The sequence below is a fragment of the Mchenga conophoros genome, linkage group LG8, assembly GCF_057382185.1.
Source record: "Mchenga conophoros isolate Kocher_MC1m ecotype Shallow Benthic linkage group LG8, M_conophoros_male_GT1.1, whole genome shotgun sequence".
NCBI classification, from domain to species: Eukaryota; Metazoa; Chordata; class Actinopteri; order Cichliformes; family Cichlidae; genus Mchenga; species Mchenga conophoros.
Window position 1 is genome coordinate 5,923,955 of NC_140533.1, and position 25,190 is coordinate 5,949,144.

Below are 25,190 nucleotides of genomic sequence, written 5' to 3' on the forward strand. Positions count from 1 at the left end.
AGGGCACATCAGTCCTATTGCAGTGGGAATCATTTCTAGAAAATGTGGCATGGTTTATTCTGATAATAAAAGGTTTCCTATTTGAGGAAGTGAGAAGAACCTGGTTGTCTGTCTCTATCCTCAGGGGTCAGTGGCTTATGTACCTCAGCAGGCCTGGATACAGAACGCCACCCTGCGGGACAACATCCTGTTCGGGAACCCGTACAATGAGCAGAAATACAATTCTGTCCTGGAAGCGTGCGCCTTAACCCCAGACTTGCAGGTGCTGCCTGGAGGAGACATGACTGAGATAGGAGAGAAGGTACAGAAGCACAGGGAGCGAGTTTAGTCTCCTTGATTTTAATTTTTAATCTCTTTCTGCATCTGTTTTATTTCCAATTTTCTCTCAGCACTTGTTGATGACTTTCATCAAAGATCTCTCCTGAATTTATTGGATACTCGTTGCTAATGTAATCAGGCTTCTGATTCGAGGAACTCTGATATAAATTCAGCCTCGGCCTTTTTATTTGGTTTTTGTCCTGCAGGGCATCAATCTGTCTGGTGGTCAGAGACAGAGGGTGAGCCTGGCTCGAGCTCTGTACAGTGATGCTGATGTCTATCTGTTGGATGATCCGCTGTCCGCGGTGGACGCCCACGTGTCCAAACACATCTTTGACAACCTGATCGGCCCAGAAGGGGCTCTGAAGGGCAAGGTGAGGAGACTCTAAACTCAACTTCTGTCCTGGTTAGTTGATGATGTAAAGGTTCTCTGTAAACAACACAACCAGTAAATATGACATGAATCTTTGTCCTATTATGTTGTAAATGAACTGCTACTTTCAGCTCAGTTTTACTGCTGAAGTCTACTACTACTAAGTGTCATTCACCCAGTCACACACAGCGTTTTATCTAATATTTGCATACACTCACACTCCGTTCAGTAACTTACACGCCGATACTTCCAACACATGGCCTGGAGGAGCTGGGCATCGATCCACCGGCCTTCTGTTGGTGGACATCAGGTGGTTGTCTGGCTCTGTGCCGGAATGCGACCGTTAGAGTCTGAACAGTTTCATGTACTTGTATTTATGTAGTACTTTCCTACTCTTCCTGACCACCCAAGTGCTTTAGACTACCATTATAAACTTCTGCAGTTCAGTGTGAAACGGACAGCCTCGCAGAGCTGTAATTTTATCAGAAGAGGAAGTTGTGTCTTATCTTTCTACTGGACAGGAAGTTTTATGAGGTTTGATCACTTTCCAATCTGCTGATTTTTCATATTTATGACACCAGTTTGTAAAAAGAGTAACTTTGTGTGGCAGCGTTCTGCTGGAAGTAGTCATATTCAGAAGTTACTGAACCTGACTAACAGCTGGCCTTCAGGTTTTCTTTATTTATATACTGTACAATGCAGTATTTAATATAGTATGTACAGTTGTATCTTTTTCTCCCTCATTAGTAAGATGCTACTCACTGTTCTCTGCCGGTTCATTAGGTTTTTTTGGGTTGTTTTTTTTTCCTTCTCTCTTTTGTTACTTTAAAGAGAACTATGAACCAAAAGTGCATTCAGCTAAATTGTAATGGCTGTAGCTTTTAAAAGTAGGAACAAGAACCTAAAAAGTACACAGCGGTTCAATATTTTTTTTAAAAAAATGAGGGGAAGGGTGTGGAGACCTCTGCCTTTTGGTGAAATTAAATGCAGGTGTTTCCTGTCAGGTGTGAGTGTGCGTCCTGTATTTATTTAAGAAACAGGGATGTATGAAAAGGAGAGTTGAAAGGAAATTATGAGTGCATGCACACATATCTCTGAGTTTCCCAGAAGATGAGTTGTTGTGATAATCTTCTGAGATTCAATCGTCACACATGGCTTTGTCACCTCAGTGCTTTCTAGGATTAAATTGCTAGAAGTTGAGAGAAGTTTATTTTTGGCTCACCTGCTTCCCATCACCCAGATTCAGCAAATTCAGGATGTTTTTTTTCCCAACAACCAAATCTCAAGAAAACCTGAGTCATGCAGCAAAACATACACAACATAACAAAACAAACATAACTTGCAAGTCATTCTTCATCAGAACGGTCAAATACAAAAGAAATCGAATGTTTTGGAACAGCCAAGTCAAAGTCCTGACCTTGTAATAATAGAAATACCATGAAAGTGAATATCTGGAATCCAGCTTGCTCTAAAGCTCCTCTAACCTAATGTGCAGGACAGATCGGCGGTTCCTGCAAATGTGGTTTTCGAGGGATTGTTGCACAAGGCTGTACGCAGAAAATAAGCGCTTGGGATCGCGTGCTTTTTTCCCCCTCCCAGATGGACAATATTAATTTTAATTTCATTTTAGTTTTATTTAGAAAGAGGGACAATACATATTAATGAACATAACAAATGTAAATATGCCAGATTATAGCCTTGGGCTAAAGGATGATCTTCCTCAATAATTAAATCACTAAGTCTAATATTTTCATTTTCGGCAGTTTAATTGGTCTTGTTCATGCAAATGGTAATTGTCATACTGGTTTATTGCATGACAGAAGTTTCTTGTGTTTGACTCCAGACACGCATCCTGGTGACACATGGCATCAGCTTCCTGCCTCAGGTGGATAATATAATGGTGATGGTGGATGGCCGGGTGTCAGAGATGGGCTCCTATCAGGATCTCCTCAAGCAGAATGGAGCATTCGCCGAGTTCCTCAGAAATTATGCCCTGGAGGATATTATGGAGGAGGATGAGGCCAGCGGTACAGCATTTCCTCCCCTTACATATCACCTCATGTTGGTGCAGAACGGATTGATGGTTCAATAGTATCTCATGCTGGTGTTCTGCTCTCACAGATGAGATCATTGAAGATGACGAATTGTTCCCCGATGACGCCCTTAGCAACCACACAGACATGGTGGACAGTGAACCAATGATCAATGAAGCAAAAAGAAGTTTTATAAGGTAAATTGAAAAAAACTGGATATTTAAACTTGGATGAGATAAAACGGTTGTTGCATAAACTCCAAACTTTGTCTTTTTTTTTATCAGGAATTTCTCAAGAATTATATGAGCTTTTTAAAACATTAAGCAAATTGAAAAATATGGAGTCTTTTTGCACAAAATAGCAGTTGAATAAATGCATTATCGCCACCAGTTATCCTGACCCTGTTCAGTAGCGTGAGCTCATTGCCCTGTGCCCCTTTTTACAGGCAGATGAGCATTATGTCCTCAGACGGAGAGAACCCCAGGTCCCGTTCAGTAAGGAGACATGGCTGCAGCCAGCGAAAACATTCAGAGTCGCAAGACAAGAAGAAACCGCGCGAGATGGAGAAACTCATCCAGGCAGAAACGGCAGAAACTGGCCAGGTCGGTGCATCATATTTCAATTCTTTTTAACCTGCAAATATATAACTGCTCATTTTAAAGTTCTCCACCTTTGATCTTCCGACCCACGACTGCTCAGCGTTCACTGCAACATAGCAACCTGGTATTCACTGGTTGGACCACATCGACCCCTGAATTATCTTTTGTTTTGATCCCAGGTGAAAGGAAAGGTGTACCTGGAGTACGTCAAGGCAGTCGGACCACTGCTGTCAGTGGTCATCTGCTTCCTGTACGGCTGTCAGAGCGCTGCCTCCATCGGAACAAACATCTGGCTCAGCGAGTGGACCAATGACGCCGTGACGAATAGCACCGCGGAAAATGTTCAGATGAGGGTGGGGGTGTACGCGGCACTGGGGTTTGCACAAGGTAAGACACGCTGATGCTGAATGTTTATTTAAATGCATGTATTTAATGCGGAAATGCAAACAGCTGCCATGTCGGATTGTTGAACCTGAATGCCTACTTTATACTTCCACTTCCACCCTCACAGCTTTTTCTTTGTGTTTTACTGAAATAATCGGAACAGATTTGCTTTGCAGCCAGTTGAAATGCTTCTCTTTTGTACAGTAAACTCTGGAGAGATGCTGTGAGCCAAAGGAGAGTTAATCTGATTACAGCATCGTTAATTGGAATACACTGAGCATTGTTCTTGTATACAAGAGACATCCTTTTTTTCTTTAACTGCGGCTCCTTTCATGGTGAACTGCTCCCCTGACTACCTCACATTCAGGACAGAAGCTGCCCATGTCTATTTATAACAGCTGCTTTCTCGTTCTACAGTGAAACGTTCCTCCCCCTAATCAATTTTTCTTCTGCTCCTGTGGTTTAACCTAATCCCAGGTATCCTGATCATGATTGCTTCCTTCACATTAGCCATGGGGAACATCGGTGCAGCCAAGAAGCTGCACTTTAACCTGCTCACCAACAAATTCCACACGCCCCAGTCTTTCTTTGACACCACCCCTATAGGACGCATCATCAACCGCTTCTCCAAGGACATCTACGTGATAGATGAGGCTCTGCCGTCCACTGTGCTCATGTTCCTGGGCACCTTCTTCGTTTCTCTCTCCACTATATTAGTTATTGTTTCCAGCACACCCATTTTTGCTGTTGTCATAGTACCCCTGGCTGTCATATACGTCTTTGTCCAGGTACTTGGGTGGGGTCGGGTGGCAGTGTGGCTCGCGTGCCAAATGTGTCCTCTCAGTTCTTCTTTTCCTTGAAAATGTGGGGCTCTTCCTCTTCCTCAAGTGGCATGCTGCTTGCATGTTTGCCGCAGCAAAATTTGTAACCGTCAGGTTTGGCTTGTTTCCTCCGTAGCCTGCAATGTTGTCCATGATGAGCACCTCCTGCTGTCATTTTTTCCTTTTCAGTTGTAAACTCACTTTGCTCTTTCTCCACAGCCAAAACACTTCCTGTCCTGCCTGCAGCTTGCTGCGATGCACATGCACACACACACCTCACAGATCACGCTCCTAAACACATTCACACCATCACTGTATCGTGAACAAAATCAAAGTCACGTCAGTCAGTTTTTAGTGATCTATACCCCCCTCTAGTGGTGAAGCACTGTTAACACAACTAAATAAACTTTATTTTTATCGAAGGCCAGTGTGACCTCACCTTCTTAGGTGAAATGATAGCAGTATCTCACATTTCTCTGTTGAAGTTAATGAAATTTTTAATTATTTAGTCTTTTAAAATTTCCACATCTGGTAGTTTTCCATTAGATATTAAAAGTAAGCACCATGTGCACAAAAGGGAAGCATAAATGAAAGAATATGATGATAAAATGCCACTTATGAGGTGTATAAGTGGCGTAGAGGACTGACTCTGGGAAACCTGCACTGACACTGAAAGTTGCTGTCTCACAGGCTGCTCATCCATTTAACGCAGGCGTTATTGTGTTGTCACACCTGACCCCCTCCCCTCCTGTCTCGCAGGTGTGCTGCTGTTGATTAACTGCCTGCTGTGCCGGGCCTACAGTATGCTGCAGGCAGCCAAGCTCACACACCGCAACTTACTTCAGGGGGTCCTGCGAGCTCCGCAGGGCTTCTTCGAGAGCACCCCTACTGGGCGGTTACTAAACCGCTTCAGCAAAGATGTGGATGCTATAGACTCCCAGATCCCAGACAATATTGACATATGGATGCGCACTTTCTGGTACACACTGAATGTGCTGCTCATATGCTGTGCCCTCACCCCAATGTTCCTCATAGTCATAGCCCCGTTAATGGTGTTCTATTGGTGGGTTCAGGTAAATAGGAAAAGAGTCTGCTAACTCATTAATATAACATGCATGTCTGCGAGTGCTGTTGAGTGTGTGTGTGGTAGTAAACAGCTGCATGTGGTTGAGGCAGTGATCGTTACTCGTCTAGATTTAGTTGCTGTGTGGTTTGGTCTAGTCCAGTAGTCATAAATTGTTGTGGCCTTAGTCGCTCAGTGGCCAGTCTGTAGTTTAAGACTGTGTGAGCCGTAGTTATTTCAGTTGTTTTATGGGTTTAAAATGCAGCAAAACGTCAGTTAAACTGTTTTTTGCTGTAATCAACAAATGTGAATTGGATTGCAGTTAGTGCTGGGCAGTATGACCTGAAATATCTATCACACAAGTATTTGCACAGTAGATCATGTTGTTGTTCTTGTTATAGTTACTGCATGAACACATCTGACCAATCACGTCACTGCATTTGGCACTCGTATCTCAAAGCGCGCACTGGTACTGAATATAGACGTGGTAAAATAATAGTACTTTGCGAGAGACACAGCTGTACGTCTCTAAGTCAGTCAGCTCTGTGAAATGATTTCTGTGTCGTCAGATGCTGTCCCAACAATAGTAAAATAGCCCCACTGACATGCTGAGATATGTATGAAAGCTTCAACTCTGGAATCAAACCATGAAATTCTCCCCGCCGCTGCCTTCTCACGAGAATCGGATAAAACCAGAATCTCAAGTTTCTTCCTTTTCTTCTTCACAAACATCAGGACCAGCTCATTTCACGTCCACGTTATTTTTTTCAGTGAACTCGTTCGGTTCGGTGTGTGTATGTTACAAGTTCATATCTGAAAAATTCAGAATTTCGTGTCACTTTTTGCAACACACTCATCGTGTAATGGGCTTAATTCCTAAATTCCTGTCAGTTCTGATTCAAGAATTGATATGATGCCACTTTTCGTCATTTTAGCAAGTCGAATAACAAAAAGTTTTCACGTCAGTGCTCCTGCATACGAGCTTGTGAGTGAAGCATCACATTTATAAGTTATTCTTCTAAACTTTGTAGCCCAAACAAACACCTGTTAGCCTTGAGAAACGTCTCTGTGTACCAGATATAAAGGTATACAGCCCAGCACTCGTTACAGTCGATCCACGGAGGCAGGGCTTCTCTTAGGGCAGAAATAATATTACTAACTGAAAATCAGATGTGGATAAAGAGCCGTGCATGTTTTTCCTGCTTTTAACATCGTTCAGTGTGTCAAAAAGAAACTTATCTGTTCCTCTGCGAGGTTTCATAAAGCAGTAAAGAACAGTTTTTAAGGAATTTTATTTTTCATTTCGCAAAACATATTTGGGCCTTTGCGCTTTAAATTAACTGTCATTGTTGGCCTCATACAGATATATCTGTATCATCATATATGTTGTCCCATATACACCACAAAAAAATATAATTTTGGCTACAATGCTGTCAGGTTATTTCAATAGATGTGTTGGCCCCAGCCTTGAAGGATCCAGTGTAATTTGGTTCTAGTTTGGGAGCTCGTATTACTTATTAAAAAGCTCATGCATGAACTACATTTCTTTATTTACATCCTGTTTTTTAAACAATCACATGCACAAAAGATGAGCAACTTCACCGAGGACAGGGCAAACATTTCTGCCGTGAGAGCAGCCCTTTCTAATCTGTTTAGTGGTGTTGGTGTCAGCAGCAGTGGTTAGTGTTGGTGGTTTCTCTCTATAGTGTTCAGCACTGCTGTGTTAATATACGTTTTAATAAATGCTACGAGATATAATCAACACTAACATTCACAAATCAACACTAACATTCACAAAATAAATTTCTGCTGATTACGTCGTCAGTTTTAAAGACTCATAGAAAAGGTGGTTGTCTCAGTGCTCAAGCAACACTTTGTTGCCTATATGCAGTTAAAGGGCAAACTAACAATTTTAACACATGGTGTCCTTTTTACTTTTCTGGTATCAGGGTTATCTCGGCTTTCTATTGCATATCACAGGTTTATCTAACTCATCGGATGAAATTGTGCAGTGTCAGCCCTTTGGCTTTCAGTTAAGTGTGCAGGCATTTAGTTGAAGGCTCAAACAGCTGTTCAATAACTAGGTGACTAGAATATGAATGAGTATGAATCTCTTTTTGTCAGGTGCCAACTCACTACAGGTTTTTCTTATAGGATTTTGAAAGGCTTTAGGACAGGGGTGAGCAACTCCAGGCCTCAAGGATCCTGCAGGTTTTAGATGTCACCCTGGGTCAAAACACCTGAATCAAATGATTAGTTCCTTACCAGGCCTCTGGAGAAGTTCAGGACATGTTGAGGAGGTCATTTAGCCATTTAAATCAGCTGTGTTGGCTCAAGGACACATCTTAAACCTGCAGGACACTGGCCCTCGAGGCCTGGAATTGCCCACCCCTGATTCAGGATAATACAGTTAGCCTGGAGGTGACTGGGAAGTGACACAATTTTCACAATTTAAGCTCTCTGATGCCACAGAAGATGTAGTAGATGAAGAAAGTTGTCTGTTAAACTGCAATGCTTGGCTGAATCTGAGTGAGCCCAGCAATGTGAGACTGTGTTTACGTCACAGCCTGTCGGCAGAAAATATAACTGCATATTATCCACAGAAGATTGGAAATTAACACTAACATTTCCAGAGTAATCTGACCCAACAGAAGCATGTAGATGGAGAATAACATGCGATTCTGCCAGTGCAACAAAAACGTGAGACATTTCAAGGACAATGATTCAATTCAATTCAATCCAATTCAATTTTATTCATACAGAAATTGCAGCAACAGTCGTGTCAAGGCGCTTTATAGTGTACGGTTAGATCCTACAATAATACATTCAGAGAAAAACCCAACAATCATATGACCCCCTATGAGCAAGCACTTTGGCGACAGTGGGAAGGAAAAACTCCCTTTTAACAGGAAGAAACCTCCAGAAACCTCAGGGAGGGGCGGGGCCATCTGCCGCGACCGGTTGGGGAGAGATTCACCTGGCTCCAACTCAACCTGTGATTTAAACCAGTGCCCAATTCTTTTTAATGTTGAGACTGATCGCTGGTTTGCACCTTGTGGTGAACCCTCTATATTTACTCTTGTGGCATCTCGATTTACCATAGGTGTGGATAATGATTTACGGACATCCTAAAGAGTGTTATCTACGTTTTTTTTTTTTTTTAAATCATGGAAGGAATCCTGTGATCATTCATCCATTATCTTTGTTTTCCGCAGATGTTTGCAGATGTCTTTTTTTTTTATCTTATTAAGTACACATTAACTCTTTTAGAATGAACTAAAATGTTTATTAAGCCATTAATCTTCCTACAGTCCATTGTAGTCAAAGGGAAGCCTGATTAAAGTGGGCTCATTTAGCCACATGTTGTGCCATGACCACATGAGGTATATACGTCTCATATTCTAACCTTTTCCTGTGTAACTAATAAAAATATCTATAACGTAGGTTAATTATCAAGTCATATTTCACATCATGAACATATAAAACTGTCTATACGATTTATTTCTTTTTTAATAAATAAAATTGCATCTTTCATTTCAAATGTGGCATAAAGGGCAAAAATGATAAAAGTTGCGTCACTGCCCAAAGATTTGCTTACCCAACTCTCAGTTTGTCTTTAAGGGAATATTCTGTGTCCTCACTACGTGATACTAACTGCACACTCACACAACTAATATCAGCTTAACAGTAACACTAAATGTTGTTCCTGCAGCTTTGTCATGGCATCCACTTTGCATCGCTTGTCTCTCTGCCATATTCGTCTTTAATCTCACTGTGCTCAGAAACTACCAAATACTGGATGCAGATATATGTGTAATGAAAAACAAAACACCTGCAGATAAAAATCACCTGTTCTGTCAGCTTTGCGGATTTTATCAGTGAATCTTGTTATTTGTATTAGTTTAATATGCTTAAATGCTTAAAAGCTCAGGGTCAAATATCTGCAGTTGTTTTGTTAACATAGGCTTTCTTCATTACTCTGTGTGGGTGTGCGTGTGTATGCGTGTGAGCCTGTATTTGCATCATATTTAAACATATCTGAGCACGTGGAAAGCCTTGTTGTGTTTTAACATTGTCTGTTTTTCTCCCCCTCAATGCTTGTAGAGATTTTACGTTGCCACGTCTCGGCAGCTAAAGCGTCTGGAGTCGGTCAGCCGCTCTCCCATATACTCCCATTTCTCTGAGACCATCACTGGCTGTAGTGTAATCCGAGCATATGGCAGGCACTCTGCCTTTGTTCTGATGAGTGATATCAAAGTGGATGAGAACCAAAAGAGTTACTACCCTGGTATAGTGTCAAACAGGCAAGTATCCTGCTCCAGCAGAGAAGCAGCTGTGTTCCAGTCTTGAGTTCTTGTGTCGCTCTGTGCACAGCCACTGCATGTAAAAATTCTGCGTCTCTGTTTGGCTGATTCTTTCTGCTTTGAATTTTGTTTCAAATTGTGGCTGCACATAATCTGTTACTTATGGAGCCCCTAAAGTTCTATAAGGTGGGTTTTTTAAAAATCTCATTGTCTCGTGTGCACAAATGGCGAATATCTAGTGTTTATAACTATAGAAAGGTAAGGAGTACTCATGCTCAAAGACTTCTTCTCTTCTATTCAGCCTTAAGTTTGAGTGACAAGATGAGAAAATCAATCCTGCTCGTGTCTGTAGGTTTATTATGGTTAACTACAATGACTGTTTAAACTCAAATTGCACAGTGAAATTTTGGTGGCTTCTAACAAAGCTTAGCAAATCGTTTGCACCTGTGTGCAGCTTTTATGATAAGCTAAGCTAACTGGGTGTAGCATAGGTAATATTCAACTCAATTCAATTTTATTTATATAGCGCCAAATCAACAACAATCGCCTCAAGGTGCTTTATATCGTAAGGTAGACCCTACAATAATAGATACAGAGAAAAACCCAACTATCATTTGACCCCCTATGAGCAAGCACTTGAGCAAGCACTTGAGCAAGGCGACAGTGGGAAGGAAAAACTCCCTTTTAACAGGAAGAAACCTCCGGCAGAACCAGGCTCAGGGAGGGGCGGGGCCATCTGTTGGGGTGAGAGAAGGAAGACGGGATAAAATACGTGCTGTGGAAGAGAACCAGAGATTAATAACAAGTATTGTTCAATGCAGAGAGGTCTATTAACACATAGTGAGAAAGGTCAAGGTCAATATCAAAATTCTCACCTGATCCTTTTTTAAGAAAAAAGCAGATTTTCTAACATCTGTCCATCTTATTGGAAAGATGGCGTTAATGTGAAACACTGTCTGAGTGCAAAGAGTGAAAAGCACAAAAGGAATTCGCACACTGTCTATACACACATAAGAAAATATACTGTACTTACTATAGTGTTGCTCCACAATAAATAATATTTCTAAAACTTGTGGCTCTATCAATGGCACTGCCCCTTGTATCCCAGTAATGAGTATAAGTCATTATTGTCGTAACACGAGGTGCTGAATTATCCCGTGTTTTAGTTTCTCAGGTGTTCTTAAGGTCAACTGCATCTGCTGTTTTACAGGTGGCTCGGAGTGCGAATTGAGTTCATTGGAAACTGCATTGTGTTGTTTGCTGGCCTGTTTGCGGTGACAGGAAAGGACAGTCTTAGTCCCGGCCTCGTGGGTCTGTCGGTGTCCTATGCTCTACAGGTACTACTACAGCTATTGCAAGAATATGACCTAGATATCTCATTTAACCAGTAATAATGTCACTTTATAGCATTTTTTATATTTATAATGCTTTCTCAGTAAAGCTGCAGTCACTGGTATTTTTACCATGGATCAAATCAGTGTTTTATCCTCTTAGCCTATTGTTTGCTTGAAATACAGAGCGCTATAAGTGTTCTCAGTATTGCCTCTTATCACTTTATCAGTTACTTTTAACTTTATGAAAACTCATGTTTGTTGTTTAGCAAAGCATCTTAATTTATTTCAAATTTTAGTTTCTAGCATTTATCCTTTTAAATATTTTATCATCTGTGCCTCACAGTTACTACTCTTCTGATCTATAATGTGCTTGAGAAATTTCAGTGTTTACAGACTGTTGCTTAAAGAAGAGGGGGGTGTTGCACAGTGGTAAACATGGATCTGTCTCTGTATTTTTGAGATATGTTGCTGTCATCAAATTAAGAATGAGCTTCATTTTCTCACTTAAAGCAGATCATTGCTTTCTGAATGTATCTGCATTTTACTCTGTATCACAATTTTATTGGATGGGGTTGTTTAGTAACATCATTTATCCTTTTGCTCAGTTTTAGCTAATAAACCTTACTTTACTTGCATGCTAACGCTTCCCTTGAACTTCACCAAATATTATACAGCTTTAATTGAATGAAGTTATATGTGAATAAGTCTTCATATTGTAAGTTCAGCTCGTTAGTATCTAGTTGAGCTGCTTCACGTTCATGTGAAGGGCCTACTTATTTTCTGCTCAATTTAAAACTTTTTCCTTTTCATTTTGTCTTAATGTCTTTTATGTAAGTCATTTTTTATTTACAAGGCTCTGGAAGTTGTTTTGCTTTGCCTTACTTTGCTGTAGTGGACACACAGCATCCCTTATTGTAAATTTCTGGAGTGTTTCATAAGGCATTGTTTCAATAGGTGACCATGTCTTTGAACTGGATGGTGCGGATGACTTCAGAACTGGAGAACAACATAGTAGCAGTGGAGAGAGTGAAGGAGTACTCTGAGACCAAGACAGAGGTATGTCATGAATCCCTTTAAGCACCTTTCTAATACTCTGTGAAGATGGGACTGTTCATGTGTTTGCTTTTAAAGTGGTGTTGGCTTTGTGCTACGGTTAAAATGTAGGAATTTAGCCACGTTAAAAAAAAAAAAACCTGCCTTGTTGCTCAACTCTGCAACACAAGACCTATAAACTGTAACTAGTTCCAGAAATGTTAGCTTACCTGCTGCCAACAAGGGCCCCTCTGTTGCAGAGAAACAGGGCACTTATACTGTACAGAGTGTACTTTTTCAGTAGCCATCACAGAAAGTGCCCCTTCTGTGCATTAGTTGGTGTAGCTGTTATTGAAAGCCTCTGTTTGAAGCATCCGGTGCATCCCAGAGGTGAAATAAATATTTGGCAGCTCCGAGTGGCTGTGCAAAGAAGTACAGCTCTCTGACTTCTTAGCCTGATAAACAAATCGGTTCTGGTCCAAGCCAAATAGGCTAATGAGTTGCTCAGAAAGTTTTCCTACCATGAAGAGCTGTGTTTGTGTTTACAGGCCCCCTGGGAGGTGGAGGACAAGAAGCCCCCACCTGAATGGCCCATGCAGGGGAATGTGGAGTTCAACGACTACAGCGTTCGGTACCGAGAGGGACTGGACCTCGTTCTGAAGGACATCACGCTAAGAGTCAAGGGAGGAGAGAAGGTGTGGGGAGGATATGCCGAGATGATTTATTTATCAGTGCAGAATAATGGCTCAGTGGGGTGTTCAACACAACTCCGTGTGTTTCTGCGCAGATCGGTATCGTAGGTCGTACGGGGGCCGGCAAGTCTTCGATGACGCTCTGCCTCTTCAGATTGCTGGAAGCTGCGGGAGGCGAGATCACCATCGACAACGTGAAGATATCAGAGATAGGCCTGCACGACCTGCGGTCTAAACTCACCATCATTCCACAGGTACGACTGTCAAATTCTGCCTGAATGAAGCACCTGTATGTTTGAAAAGGATTATATGTCAGTATTTGTGCGAATAATCTTAATTTTCCAATGAAATATGTACAGTTTAGATCTCATACATCAACAGGAAAAAAACTAAACTAAATGATTCAGAGTAGTAATTACAGTATAAAAAGCATCTATTTACTTCTAACACTTATTAGGGTCTGGTATAACTCAAGGACCAAAACTTTTAAGCCAATGCGGACATAGCGCAGTTAATATTATTAACTGTGATATCTGCTACTGCTGTCTCAAGCTCTATATTCCACTATCTCTAGTTGGGAAACATCTGAAATCACCAGTCAAACAGCCCCCTGTGAGCAGCCACTTGGCGACAGTGGGAAGGAAAAGCTCCCTTTTAACAGGAAGAACCAGGCCATCTGCCCCTCCCTGAGCCTGTTATTGTAAAAATGTTATTGTAAAAATTGTTCAAAGATTATGTGAAAACAGCTTGAGTCACATAAACGGGGTTATTTAGATTGTTGTTATGTTGACTGAGGCTCTGGAGACTGCTAATTCTTAATTTAGTTGCTGATCTGTCTGTGTGCTGTAAACTAAAGCTAGTGCTTTGCACCTTACCAGTGATACCCACCACCACCCTGCACCCACCCAAGTTCACCCTGCCACTCTGTAGCATCGAATAATATCAGAGTGAGAGCCCAGCTGAATGTCCATCTGTCGGTTTTCCTTTCCAGCCAGGGTTGTGGTAGCTTATTCCTGCTCACCTGTGTTTCTGTGTTTGCCTCAGGAGCCTGTGCTGTTCTCTGGGACACTGAGGATGAACCTGGACCCTTTTGAGAAGTACAGCGATGAAGAGGTGTGGAAAGCCCTGGAACATTCTCACCTCCACAAGTTTGTCAGTAACCAGGCAGCAAAACTGGACCTCGAATGTTCAGAGGGAGGAGAGAACCTCAGGTACGTTCAGAGACAAAGAAGCACGGTGAGCAAGGCTTGTCTGTAAATGCTGTTTCACTTACTGGATTTTGGTGTCTCCAGTGTGGGCCAGAGGCAGCTAGTGTGTTTAGCTCGAGCCCTCTTGAGGAAGACCAGGATCCTCATCCTGGATGAAGCTACTGCTGCTATCGACCTGGAGACAGATGACCTCATCCAATCCACCATCAGGACTCAGTTTGAAGACTGCACCGTCTTCACCATTGCACACAGACTCAACACAATAATGGATTACACAAGGTTAGTACCTTACCAATTACTTTGAAGGGAAAATGCACCACCTGCTTTTCCTTTTTTCTGTCATATATTTATATGTACTGTTACAATGGTGAACGCTCATAGACGATGGATATCCTTAGTATGGTCATCTCAGGAACAAAACTGTGGTTGTAGCCGACCTGCTGTTCAACTCTTCTTTTTTGCAAGGGAGAGCCATTCTTATCATCCTTGGCTTAAAGGGAGGATGCCCTCAAAGAGAATGTGGCTAAAACATCTATTATTCATTATTTTGAATCATGCAAAGCTACTCTAGTCAGGTCCCAGGGGCAGAAATGGGCCACTTTAAAACTATTTTAGAAATAGCTGCTCATTATTTTGAAGTAAGTGAGATTTTTAGAACTGTAACACACAATACTGATGCTTTTCTACCAAAAGCAAAGTAGGAGTAAATTTGATAATGTGATGTGTGTGTAAAAGAAAATAAGAATGTACTGATTTAAAACCTGTATAGGTCTTGTGAATGAATCACACTCTCTTCCTCTCTTCTTACAGAGTGCTGGTGTTGGACAAGGGACGGATAGCTGAGTTTGATACTCCTACAAACCTTATATCTAAGAGAGGAATCTTCTACGGCATGGCTAAAGATGCAGGACTGGCACAGTAGAACTGCCTTTTTGTCCCGATGTTGTAAACCAGAGTCTGGAATTCAGCTCAGTTCACTTCAGTCTGAGTCTGTTTGAAACCTGGCAGTGGAACTGAAGAATACTTTCTGTGTGCACTTGTTATCATTTTCAGGAACCTTATTGCTCTCTTTGAATGAATCCTGAGCTCCTCTACAGACTTGGGTCATTTAGCACTTGCAAGTAGTTGCAGCGTCTGTCAAAAACACATCAGGACATAAACAAATGTTTCAGTAGGAAGTTTCTGGCTCTGATTGTCCTGCAAGTAAAAAAAGCCATAAGTGCAAATGTCATTTGAGCCAAGTCTGCTCTCTAGTGCCTTCTGCCAGTGGGATAAAGAAAGCCAGTGAATGTATCGTTTTCTAATCGGCTCTCTGCTGCAAAACAAACAACACGACAACAAAAAAAGGAGGACCTTTTTAATGTCATATTTTCTACAAAGAAGAATAATGTGCCACTGTACCTTTCACATGAGAAAAACCCTACATTTTTGTGATGAACCCACTTATTTTTGTACTGCACTATTATTTAAGCTACTTTTAAAGAATTGTCTTATCTAGGGAAGTGTGCTCAGTTACTTATGTGATTCTTCTGTGAACCAAATCTATAAAAACTTGAATTATGTACCACCAAAATATGTAATATGAAAATGCCTTTATATATATAAAAAAGGAAGAACGAAATTGTTGTGCTGTCTCTAAATGGTGCTGGGGTATAAAACCTTCTGATTTTTGTTTCTGCTTATTGAAGTCATGGTTCCAGATGGGATTGTCATTTGCATGCCAAAGGGTCAAATATGATATGACTTTAACATTTTACAATCAAGACATTTTACAATCAAGATATTTGCTTTTTATGTTAAAGAGGCTGCTTGGGGTTTATTTTGTTTTAGCCATATGTCTGATTTTTTTTTTTTTTTAAACGCTGCCTTTCAAATGAAAACCTTTACGTTTTTCCACTTGGGTGTGGAACCTTTATCCTAGATGGGTTGCTGTGACCTCGTGGATGCTAAGAGATTAATGTGCTCTGTTGTTAGTTTGGGCACATAACAGGTTTGTTGTAAACTGGTTATTCTAGCCCAGGTGTGTCAAACATAAAACCCAGAGGACTATATTAACTATATTTTCTTAAGAGCCACCACAACCCTATCTGCAGTTTTACCCATATATTTCTTACAAGTCCAAAGAGCCTTTCTGAACTTCTTTCATTTTCTACAGCAACTTCTCTGTGATGCAGAAAAACCTGAATTATAGAGGCCCTTAATTTGTGCAGCTAAAGTTCTGGGAAGGGAAGCTTCACTGGTTGCGGCGGCAGTTGTCGTCTGGCGCTATGGAAATGAATGAATTGGTCCAACCCACTTAAGGTCAAAGTGGGCTGCATGTGGCTGAGATGAGTTTGACGTCCCTCCACTAACCCAATAGTGAAACTGAACAGCTTGTTGGAAGATTGACTTGTTTTTTGTTTATCTGAAAAATATATTTAGAATTACTCATATTTTAAGCCCAGCCAATCCTGCTTACCAAGTCTAAAATGTTACACATTCATATCAAGTGTTCTTGTTGTTGGTTGCAACTCGTCACATACTCACAACACTGAAGAACATTTCATGACCGAAACACCACAACAACAGAAAAACCTGAAGAAAATAAAACATAATGCGTATCTGAAAGGTTACCATCATCTTTTGGGACATTTGTAATAAAGATTTAATAAATCATCAGTAATGATAACGCCATTGCAAGAAAATGTATCATATCAGCTTCTGCAGGAGTCTTTGTTTAGTGTCTGATTCTAGTTAATCTCAAAGCATCCACCAGATTCAGGGTGACCGTCGAGGGCCGGTGTCCACCTGAATCAAATGATTAGTTCATTACCAGGCCTCTGGAGAACTTCAAGACATGTTGAGGGGGTAATTTAGCCGTTTAAATGAGCTGTGTTGGATCAAGGACACATTTAAAACCTTGAGGCCTAGAATTGCCCACCCCTGGTCTAGGGTTAGGGGTTGGGTTAAAGCCCACCCCTTTAAACAACCAAACAGAAAAGCCTTAAAAAAAACCCAAAATATTAATAGGTTTAAAAAAAGGATGGTTTAATTCTTGGGTTTTTCTACCAGATGAGAGTTCTTCGAAGACCTTATTTGTAGAATTTAGGAGTAGTATGTAAGTGGGAACTTTTTGTGTGCACATACATGCAAATGTACCAATTATATACTACTCACATGGGTTGAAGTGTGCAACTAATTTTTCTTCCACATTTTTGTGGGGATATTTATTGGCAAAGATAATAAAAGAAACCCAGAAAGTTCTTTTAAAGTTACCAGCACCAGGGTCAATCCGTTTGGAACTCGGGAATACAGGTGTGGATGAATTATATGAAGTGAAACTTGTTAGAGTTAACCTTTAAGCAAAGGTTGCATTGACCTGATAAAAAGGGATGCAGACGGGACTTTCAGAATATCTTACACAGCGGCCTAAAAATCCAAATGGGGTCTCAGTGGTCACAGGGATTACTGCTTTGGAAGGCAAATCAGTTCTATAATTGGTTATGTGACTCTGGAGAAGCCTTAGTTTAAAAAATGTATGCTGATGATGTCCAGAGGGTTGTTCCATTCAAGTTGTGGCTAATGAATCATTCCCATGTAGCCTTGTAGTCAGTACAGATTTCTTAAATTAGATCTTTTACATATTTGGAATTTTTTTTCCAGGTAAAACAAAACAAGACTGTTTCAGTTGTGCTTTGTGTGAATGTCATTTATACAGTGATGCAGCAAAGATTTATTTATTTTTTTACAATTAAGAAGAGACAGTGTTACAAATCACCAGTTTTTGGGGGGTAATCTAACGTCAGTGCCAGTCATTATGTAATTATTCCAACCATCCACTAGAGTGTGCTCACACTCAGTCAGCAAGCCAGGAAAGTGACTGTTGCCCCAACTTCTTCACTTACAACTGAAGGAACTTGTGTTTTTTCCTTAATGTATCCTAACAGGCAAAAATATGGTAATTTTACTACAGTGCTGGTAGAAACTAATACAAAAATACAATAAATTAAAATCTAATAAGACAAGAGAGTTAATGTAAGAGCTTTCCTAACTGTGGATCAAGAGGGATTTGTTGCTTTTTCTATTGTTTTATACATTGATTCTGTGGATATGTTATTGGAAATTGGGTTGTCTGTTCTCAGAACTGATTGGGGATTAAGAGAAAGTAGGAAGAGAGACCATGACGGGGCAAAGAAGAGAAGTTCACCTTAGATTCCTTACAGCAAGATGTCTCTTGCCCCACACACAGAAACACTGCAGTTAACATTTCTCAGTATTTTTCCCTGGCACACACCTTTCTTTGTCTCCAACATGCTAAAACTGATAAATGTTGATAGGGCGGCATGAATGAAAGCTGTGCTGCCAGCTTCCTTGATAAGGTCCCTGCCTATTGGCACAGATGTACAGAATCGGACCCAGAGGTGAGAGGAAGATTAAAAACAACTTTAGCACAACAGTGATACAGCAAGAAGGTTTGAGTGTTATTTTTTGATGCCTTGTCAGAATGTTGCTCAGTATTGCTCAATATCGGAGTACCAGACAGAGCAAGATGTTCTTTTGATATGTCTAAGCCACCCACAGATGTCAGGAAATTCATAGAAGAGATTTTTGAGAAATGCATAACTGGTTTTAATTTGAAAAATGAATAGGCTGACATTAGTCAGATTTTACTGTAATATAAAGCTAGAGTCAGTTTCCTGGTAGCTTCTTTTGGCATATACACTGTAGATGTGTAGGTGGGGGTGGCTGCATATATAAGAATCAGTCCATTTACCATTTGTAAATGAGGGGCCACAACATTAAAGGTCGCCACAGCAGATGGATGATGATATGAGATAATGTGTAGTGTTTGATTTGGCACAGATTTCTTAAAAAAAACGAAGTATATATATATACTTTTTTTTAATGCCAGATGCCCTACTTCTGCTGATATCGCTTTAACCAAACATGCAGATGTTTGCTAAAGATGCTGAAGTCAAAGTTGTTTCTTTGGATTTTGTTTTACTTCACCAACCTGTTGCTAAATTCTTCAAAATACTTTTTAAAATTTTTGTACAACCCAAAGGTCTAATGTCAGCCAGCTGAGCTTCATTACTGGGGTAATCTCAAAAACTATGATGATGTTTTGTCTCTTCTACTTTGACAGGTGTTGACTTTAATAGTCTAAATAAAAAAAACTGATATCAAAGCTTGTAATCCTCACATAACCTCTCACCCGAGGGCGTGCCATTTCATGATTTTGTAATTTTCCTGACACCTGGAGAATTTTTGTGATTCTACAAAATAAGCTTATTATTTGTAGCCCCAAGATGTGTCTGGCCTTACTGAGTTTGACAACAGTTAACAGCTTACAATCCTCCCTCATTATGAAACCTCTCATTTGTAACTCTTTCTGTCCTGGGGAGAGCGACAGGTATTTTCACCTGTGTACACGCACACATTTTGCCCCTAGTGAATATCCTATAACAATAAGTACAGTAAGCTGCCCCAACCACAAACACATATCCAGTAAACACTAATATAAGGTGACATAGTGAATCATGGAGAATATGGGAATATGTTTTTTATGATTAGCACTGAAATGGACCTAAAATAATCCTTCTACAGGATCCGGAGCATGGCAAGATCCAGATAAACAAGGCTTTATTTATTAGCTTGTCATACACACACGCACACAGGTTTACACAAAAATCACCACGTCTGCATGAAGAACAAACAATCTCCTGCACACACATACTTAAACTCAGCATGAGTCCACCGTTATTGCACTGGAAGGCAGTCTAATAGCTACCCTGTCCTCAGCTGAACTGTGGAGGAAACGGTTTACACAGGAAAGGACTGAAGAAATGATAATAACAACTTCATTCATTAAACATGGTGCCAACTCTCACGCCCACTGCAGAGCACACCTTCAAAGTATTTTTTTTCCCCGTTTTTGAGTTGCACTGTCCTCATCTCACCTCTGCTGGTTTGCCAGTCGGACTTGTTAAGGAACGAAAAGCTGGACTCATGTTTTCTATTTTAAGTCTTGGATATGAACCCAAACCCAAATGAGTACTTACGTTTTGGGTGATAACCTGTTTCAGTGCTCCAATTAAGCTTTGTTCTTGTCAAATAATGTCCTCAAGCCAAGATTCAGAGACCGTTTTTTTTTCTTTTCTGGAATTTAAGAACAAGTCTGTACATTTGCATAAATTCAAAGTAATCCTGTGTACAAAGACATGCTTTGTAGGATGTATGCAGACGGCTGAAGAATGTGGACTGTATAAATGGAAAACTGTGCTACGTGGAAAATAGAGATTGTTGTGCAACACCAGTCACGTATCACAGATTGCATGCATTTACAGAGACAAGAAAAAGTCCACAGAGTGTGCAATGTATCAAGCAGGTAGAAGCATGAACTTGTACATGGCTAAAATGGCTTTATTGAGCTCAGGCTGCAAGTTATCATGTTTTACACAGTGCAGAAAGTCTATTAAAGTGAGGAACAGTATATAATCAGCTACGTCAGTGTGTTTCATGGAATCCCAATGAATGCAATCACATTGAAATGGATTCTGTTTATAATTATGTCTAACCTGAAGGAAATGTACTGCATTTATTAGTGCTGATCACAAAGTACTGCAGGTCACAATTTCCCTTTATTTGGCCCATTATAGATTTTTACAAACAGTTGTCTTTAATATTAAGTAATGAAAAAATTAAGCATATTAGAATAAAATTATAACTATGACATGGTTTTGTTTTCTTTAAAAATGCAGTCTTTTCCAAGAGCATATTGTGTTTGTTAAAATATGAGTTTCAACATCTGTAAAAAAAAGAAAAGAAAAATCCTCTAAATGATTTCACCCAGATAAATTTAGCTGTTGCAAATATGCTTAAATGATGAACAGTTAAAATATGAATCGTTTAAATTTTCATTATTTCAGCTGTTGTCGTTTTATTTTGTGTAAAAGTGACTCATTTTTCTTATATATGTGTGTGTGTGTGTGTGTGTGTGTGTGTGTGTGTGTGTGTGTGTGTGATATAAGTAATATTCTATATTCATAGTATGTAAAGGCAAAGTACATCACTTCTTGTTACCTGTAAAAACCGCAGCTTTAATTCAAACAGTCTGAATGTGTGTTAACATGTGTTTTTTGCTGTTTTGCAGTCGTTAAATAATAAGAACTACATTTTTTGTAAGCTGAAAAATGCCTTTGAGACTTTTTTATTCCGTGCGTCATAGCGCACGGTGCGCCCTGGCGCCGGCGGGGACCGCAAAGGGTTAAACGGGGTTACCAGCAATCCTTTTCACAGGCAGGTGCCCCGCCAGCTTTTCGCTTTTTTTTTAAGCTTCTTTCAACATCTAAGGAGAAACTCATAACTGTCATTTTGCGAGTTACTTGGCGCGTCTTGTTAGCAGCGATGGCGGAGGGTTGGTGGTATAAATAGAGAAGTGAATTTATCAACTGACACACATCGCACGGACTCTGGAGACTGATGCGCTTTGACTCGTTTGCACACCTGCCTTTATTTCGAGAACAACTGATTTACAGCCGGATCACAGAAACACACATTACTTTGTTCGTTTGGTTATTTTAACTTTCAGCACTTGTTGAATTGCGCGCCGCTCTGAAGATGTGGTGGATGCTGTTTCCGCGCTGGATCTGGTTCCTGACGTGTGTGTCAGTGTGGATGGAGCTCCAGGTCGGAGTTTTGACCCACATTGACTATACGCACGGGGGGATCTGCCCCAATGATATGAACCCCAACCTGTGGGTAGACGCCATGAGCACCTGCACACGAGAGTGTGAATCTGACCAGGTAATGTCATGGCAGTAACTTGGAATGAAAGCTTATCGTGGTTTGTTTTATTTTTTGTTAATAGTGCATGTGGGATTTTCAAATAGAGTGAACAAAAAAGAAAGAAAGAAAAGTCAGGATAGCTATATTATTGTGATGGTAGTGTGCCACATTGTTTGATGTCCTTGGTTTTGTTTTTTATCAAATTGACTAAACTCAAAATACAAGTGCACAAAAATGATGACAGACTCTGTAATTATGACTGTAGAAAAAGAACAATTACACATTTATTTACTTTATTAGAATATGTGCCTTACTGGTGCAATATTTCTGTTTTATTTCTATTTAATTTGTAAATATCATATCATGCATGACTCTTTCTAGTTGTAGTTATTTTTCAGCTGCTTCTGTTTTAGGTATGTAAGTTGCTTTTGACTTTTTTAACTGTTTATATCTCACATGGAAAGTTTAGTTTTGTTCCATCTTGGATTCAAAGCACTTTTCCCCCCCTTCTCCTCTTGCAGGAGTGCGAGTCCTATGAGAAGTGTTGTCAAAATGTGTGTGGGAATCGAAGCTGTGTGGCAGCCCGTTATGTGGATGGAAAGAAGGGCCCCGTGGGAATGCCAAAGGAAGCAACCTGCGCCGGTTTCATGTGCACTCAGCAGGGCTCTGAGTGCGACATCTGGGACGGTCAGCCGGTGTGCAAATGCCGGGACCGCTGTGAAAAGGAGCCACATTTTACCTGCGCCTCTGACAGCATGACCTACTACAACAAGTGCTACATGGATGCAGAGGCGTGCTCCAAGGGCATCACCCTGACTGTTGTCACGTGCCGCTTCCATCTGATGTGGCCCAACACAAGCCCTTCTCTCCCCCAGGTGACCACTCTCTGGCCAACCACTGCGACCCTTCAGGCGACTATCCCACCCATCACCGAGCCTCAGCCACCTGTACTGATCAGCAGCCCCACTCCACAGACTGTGAATGTCGGGGAAACGGCAAGCTTCCTGTGTGACATCATCGGTCGCCCCCGGCCTGAGATCACATGGGAGAAGCAGATGCCTGATGGGGTAGAGAGGGTTCTCATGAGGCCCAATCATGTTAGGGGTAACATGGTGGTCACAAACATCGGTCAGCTTGTCATCTATAACGCCCAGCTGCGCGATTCAGGGGTCTACACCTGCACGGCTCAGAACCCATCCGGTTTAGTGCAAGCCAAACACCCATTCACTGTGCTGCCCACAGAGTTACACAGAACTCCTGAACCCAAGAACCAGACCCGCTGCCTGCCTGACGAATGTCTGAAACCCCTTGACAGCGCAGATGATTGTGGGAGTGAGCTGCAGAAAGTCAGCTGGTACTACGAGTCCAAATCCAACAACTGCTTCTCCTTTACGCACTGCCACAACAGCAGCCAGCAGCCCAGGAAGGTGTTCCAGACATACGAGGAGTGCATGCAGTGCTGTGGTCCAGAACTGTCGGGCCCCTGTGGGCTCCCCACCCTGCAAGGCCCCTGCAAGGCATACGAGCCGCGGTGGGCGTACAGCACCACCCTACAGCAGTGTCAGTCCTTCATTTACGGCGGTTGTGAAGGAAATGACAACAACTTTGAATCTAAAGAAGGCTGCGAGGAGATGTGCCCCTTCCCCAAAAACCAAAACTGCAAGGCCTGCAAGCCGAGAGGCAAGATGGTGACGAGCTTCTGCCGCAGCGACTTCGTCATCCTGGGTCGCATGTCTGAGCTGACAGAGGAGAAAGACTCAGGCCACGCCCTCGTGACTGTGGAGGAGATCTTCAAAGATGAGAAGATGGGTCTCCGCTTCTTTGGCAAGGAGCCCCTTGAGGTCACTTTTATCAACATGGACTGGAACTGCCCATGCCCCAACATCACAGCTGCTGCTGCAGAGGGCCAGGTCATCATCATGGGCAATGTCAGCGATGGCATGGCCATCCTTCAGCCTGAGAGTTACGTGGGAGCATCTAGCCCTCGTCGGGTACGGAAACTGAAAGAAGTCATCTCTAAGAACACATGTGACATTCTCAAAGCGATCACCAACAGCCCTCAGTAGGGCTAATATCTGTACATAATGTTAAGCTGTTATATTCTGAACATTGCCCACAGTACTGTCGAGATCTTTTGAGCATTCTAGCTACATTTGGAGTTCTTAATGTTTCACTATGATGTTGTTTATGTTTTGTGTTGTCAGTTTGCAGGGAAGCATTTCTTTGTCCAGCCATTGGAGTTATTAACCCAAATGCCATGTAAGTGAACACAGGAGAGTTACCTTACTCTGCCCTCCCTCATATCCTCTCTGACCTATGCAGAAATATAGCTTGTAGACGTTTGGCATCAAAGCATGAAACAATTTGAACTCTCCATTTTAAATACTTGTTATGTGACCAGGAACTTTTAACATCCTAACATTTACTCGGTGTGGCACACCAGGACATGTGCCATACTGCATATGCAGTATGACTGCATAGATTTCATCCAAAAGAATGAGTTGTAAAATATTCTATTTACCACATTTTCTCCAAAGCAGCTGCTCATTTTATATCGTCCTTCTCTTATTTCTTGGGTATTTATTACCATGGAAGCTTGTCTTTGATTTTGTACCTCACATCCTCTCTGAAATCAAGTGGACTTTTGTATTTTGTGTAATGTATAAAGAAAATAAACATTTGGGATCTTCTCTTTCCTCCTCATTTCTTGTCTTGTAACACCATATTATGAGGGATTATAGGGCACAGTCATAGCGATCTTACTTTTTAAGGCTAACAGGAGTGCGGAACCAGATTTGGTGCCTTTGTACCTGTTGTGATGACAGACAGCAGCTTCTCTGTGTACTGTACCTGTGTAGCTCCGCTGACAGGTTGTGATAAAAGAGACTTGGGAATAGCATATCCACAGTCCACCCTGCCCCCCTCCTCATCCCTGCAAACCTCCAAACAGAACCCATCCATTCCAAACACCCATGTGGCATTGTAAAAACTTCACCCTATTTTGTTTTGCCTCCATGGTCCAGCCTAATTGGGTAAGGATCCCAGGCCGTAAACCTCAGATCCACTCCCATACAAGAGTTATGTGTTTCATGCCGTGCCAGCCGGCATCTCTGGGTTACTAGCAAAAGGCCTTGGTGGGCTTCGACGAGGGTGTTCTACTTCCCAGATGAGATTCTGTTTCTCCCATCCAGAGCGGTGATGGAGGCAGAGATCAGCCCATGTATGGTGTTCCTTTACTGGCAAAACCCCCCGGGAGGTCAGA

The 25,190-nt window shown here is 41.4% G+C and overlaps 2 protein-coding genes across 3 annotated transcripts in view; both read left to right on the forward strand.

Moving 5' to 3' along the window:
- The window catches only part of abcc3 (ATP-binding cassette, sub-family C (CFTR/MRP), member 3), a 55,853-nt gene extending 40,071 nt beyond the window's left edge, over window positions 1–15,782 (forward strand). The window contains exons 17-31 of one of the 2 annotated variants that reach the window (XM_085283736.1): window positions 125–301; window positions 525–692; window positions 2,535–2,718; window positions 2,813–2,921; window positions 3,170–3,326; window positions 3,503–3,710; window positions 4,185–4,495; window positions 9,696–9,895; window positions 11,106–11,232; window positions 12,184–12,285; window positions 12,810–12,956; window positions 13,049–13,207; window positions 13,998–14,164; window positions 14,246–14,440; window positions 14,972–15,782. In XM_085283736.1, coding sequence (XP_085139862.1) covers window positions 125–301; window positions 525–692; window positions 2,535–2,718; window positions 2,813–2,921; window positions 3,170–3,326; window positions 3,503–3,710; window positions 4,185–4,495; window positions 9,696–9,895; window positions 11,106–11,232; window positions 12,184–12,285; window positions 12,810–12,956; window positions 13,049–13,207; window positions 13,998–14,164; window positions 14,246–14,440; window positions 14,972–15,083 — 2,523 coding nt within the window. In that variant the 3' untranslated portion in view covers window positions 15,084–15,782. Of the gene's footprint in view, window positions 1–124; window positions 302–524; window positions 693–2,534; window positions 2,719–2,812; window positions 2,922–3,169; window positions 3,327–3,502; window positions 3,711–4,184; window positions 4,496–5,287; window positions 5,602–9,695; window positions 9,896–11,105; window positions 11,233–12,183; window positions 12,286–12,809; window positions 12,957–13,048; window positions 13,208–13,997; window positions 14,165–14,245; window positions 14,441–14,971 lie in introns of both variants that reach the window. The other variant, XM_085283735.1, reaches the window with a different exon arrangement.
- A 5,723-nt stretch (window positions 15,783–21,505) lies between these two features.
- On the forward strand, window positions 21,506–24,606 carry wfikkn2b (WAP, follistatin/kazal, immunoglobulin, kunitz and netrin domain containing 2b). The gene is made up of 2 exons (XM_085283334.1): window positions 21,506–21,946; window positions 22,450–24,606. Exons 1-2 carry the CDS (start codon window positions 21,761–21,763, stop codon window positions 23,992–23,994), a joined length of 1,731 nt encoding a protein of 576 aa, XP_085139460.1. The 5' UTR covers window positions 21,506–21,760; the 3' UTR covers window positions 23,995–24,606.
- Window positions 24,607–25,190: the final 584 nt, after the last annotated feature.